Source organism: Gekko japonicus, unplaced genomic scaffold, assembly GCF_001447785.1.
Source record: "Gekko japonicus isolate JY-2015 unplaced genomic scaffold, Gekko_japonicus_V1.1 scaffold3133, whole genome shotgun sequence".
Lineage (NCBI taxonomy): Eukaryota > Metazoa > Chordata > Lepidosauria > Squamata > Gekkonidae > Gekko > Gekko japonicus.
Genome location: NW_015166518.1, coordinates 1 through 2834, shown reverse-complemented (window position 1 = coordinate 2834; position 2834 = coordinate 1). Strand labels below are relative to the sequence as shown.

General features: G+C 47.6%; 1 protein-coding gene across 1 annotated transcript; it reads right to left on the bottom strand.

The window, feature by feature from the left end:
- Positions 1-45: 45 nt before the first annotated feature.
- On the bottom strand, positions 46-2221 carry LOC107111316 (butyrophilin subfamily 1 member A1-like; the record flags this gene model as incomplete). The annotated part of the gene is made up of 3 exons (XM_015412277.1): positions 46-724; positions 2039-2071; positions 2189-2221. Coding segments are annotated over 3 exons (578 nt in total), but the record flags the coding sequence as incomplete, so codon positions are not given.
- Between the last annotated feature and the right edge of the window lie 613 nt (positions 2222-2834).

Below are 2834 nucleotides of genomic sequence, written 5' to 3'. Positions count from 1 at the left end.
CCCTCTCATAGTCTTCTTAAAAGAAAAGAAAAAAAGATGGGAAAAGATGCTCAGTGGCGCCAAAAGAAAGATATTCTTCAAGACCATTTGAAGAACACAAGAAGAGACTCAAGGCTGAAAACTGAAGCTCGTTGTACAAGGAGGGGAGTGTCAGGATGGGACCGCCATCCTGCAAATTCGGAGCTGCAAGTGAGGATTTGCTTCTCTGTGTCTCACGGGCAGATTCTGAGATGGGATTTCTTCAAAAGCCAGAAGAAAGGCTGGAATTCTAGATAGGCTGGTATTGTGAATATGTGGAGCAGGGCTGCTGTGTCAGCATCAAAAAAAGACACTCGTTCTGCTGGGATGTTCAGAAGCAGCCGGATCCTTTTGGGCTCCCCACTGAGAGACAGAGGAGGGTTGTGGGGGTAGCTGAGAGCCCGGTACTCTCCACTCCACTTCCCAATAGCCCAGACTCCTGTCTCAGGCCCCAGGGATTCATCTCTTTGAATAACTATGTGCGCCCGACAGATACCCACGGCCCACCCTTCTTCCTTCCCCACCTCCACATCCCAGTAGCCCATCTGAGACTTAAGGCTCCCTTTGCCCCACACGCAGAACAAGCCACGGAATCTCCGAGTGTAAGTGGGCAGAGGCTGCCTTTTGTCTCCCAAAGTCAGGCATTTCCGGTCATCCGATATGAGGAGCTGAGGATGGGCTGAGTCTGGATCCAGAGTCACATTCTCTGTGGAGCAGAAGAAATAAAATAAGGCCTTTTCTGATTTCTGGGATAAAGATTCATCTGCTTATCCCACTAACAAACACTTATTACTTCCTGCCAAAATGAGGTAGGCTTCCCTCCAGATAACCACTTCACTCTGCCAAGTATTGGCCTCCCTCCAGCACAAGTAGTGGAAGAACTCAACCTAGAGTTGGTTGCCGCCTCCTCTCTCCAAGGTTCCCTCTCTACAGATGGTGACAAATCCCATCTCGGAATGTGCCCATGAAACATGGGGATGCAAACCCCCACTTACACAGCCTGTAGGCCAAGCCACCCACAACTGCTGCTTCTATGGTCACAGATATAAGCATATGGAGCAGAGGTTCATCAGTGGCTACCAGCCAAAATATATAGATGGAGCACTCTGTTTGGGGCAGTGATGCTCTGTATTCTTGTTGCTTAGGGGGCAAAGATGGGAGAGCTTCTGGAGTTTTGGCCCCGCTGGTGGACCTCCTGATGGCACCTGGCTTTGGGCCACTTTGTGACACAGAGTGTTGGACTAGATGGGCTATTGGCCTAATCCAACAAGGTCTCTCTTATGTTCTTATGAGGTCCCATCCAGACCCTTTTTTCTTTCCCAAACTCCATATTGTGTGGCTATACCAAACGACAATGTCACCCAACTCCATTTTTTGTTTGAAATGACTATTATTTGCCCTGGTTTTCAGAACTGCACATCATATTCTGGGCTGGGGGCCTGTTTGACAGATTTAAAAAAAATCTGAGCAAGGGTCAGCTCTTTGATACTTGATAGAAGACCTGTGGTAAGGACCACCCCCTCCCCTCTGTGGACCAGACCTGGAACAAAGACTGCCGTGGAGCACAGACAATCACACAAGCAGATAAGTTTGCTTTTAAAAGGATAATAAACCCCAAACTAAAGATTTGTTAGAAGCAGCTCTATTAAAAGCTTTCACTCCCCTGAATTTTAACAAAAAGTGCAAGTTGAAGAATGGAAACATGAGAAACAACCCCCTTGGTCTTGGATTGTTTGAGAGTCACACCATGGCCAAAGGCTTTGTCTGGAGTCTTTTTAAAACCCTGACTTTTCACAATAGCCAAGGCAGCTTCCGAATGCCTGGTGCCAATTTCGGATAGGGCTGAATCAGGTGGGATGGCTGATCACTATCAGATGCCAAACAACTGATCATAAATAGCCAGAGCTCCACTCCCTTTGTCAAGTCACCTGGTTCAACAGCTGCTCCAAAGTAACATTTTCATACAACAATTAAAACACCCTCTTGACATAGTCTCCCCCTTAGGTTCCATTAAATTTACCTTTCTGTAGCTGGCAATCAAAGGGCAGAGTGTCTGAGGGGGGGAAAGGAGCAGACATTCAGTGCTGAGCATTCTGCTTATGATGTATGTATGTAACCCCGTTAAGCCAAATTCTGCACTGTCTTGATACAGCTGTTCCATTAAATTTACCTTTCTGTAGCTGGCAATCAAAGGGCAGAGTGTCTGAGGAGGGAAAAGGAGCAGACATTCAGTGCTGACCCGGTTAAGCCAAATTCTGCACTGTCTTGATAAACTGACACTGACAGAAATCAGACCTTTGAATGCTGCCCCTGGAACTTCTTGGATGGGCCACTGAGCAGTGAAAGAAACTGCCCACAGGAAATGAACTTGGGCTGCTCTTCTATACAGTGGTCATTCTCTGTGTAGCTCTTGCTGAAAATGGAGAGGCGTTCACAGTAGCCGCGGAACATCCACACAGAAGTTCCTCCAAACTTTCCTGGCTTCAACCCACCTCTGCCCCAGCTGCCATCCCTCCCCACCTCTCTTTAAAACCAGGCAAACAGGACACTACAAGTTCCCTAACTGGCTGAGCATCTCCCTTTTTACAGCAGACAGGGCCAGCAATCTTAGCTGTCCCTACTGTTCCTCAAGGTGCAAGCAAAGGGCTCATTCACACTTTTCTCCCCAGTGAAAAATGTAAGAAAAGCTTTGGAATTTTACGCTTTAGCTCCTTCTGTGACCTTGGCAAAGGGCTCTTAACTACCTCCAACCTTCCAGGACAAATGCCAATAAAGGTCTGGGAGCTCTCCACCTGAGCACATCACCACCCACCTCA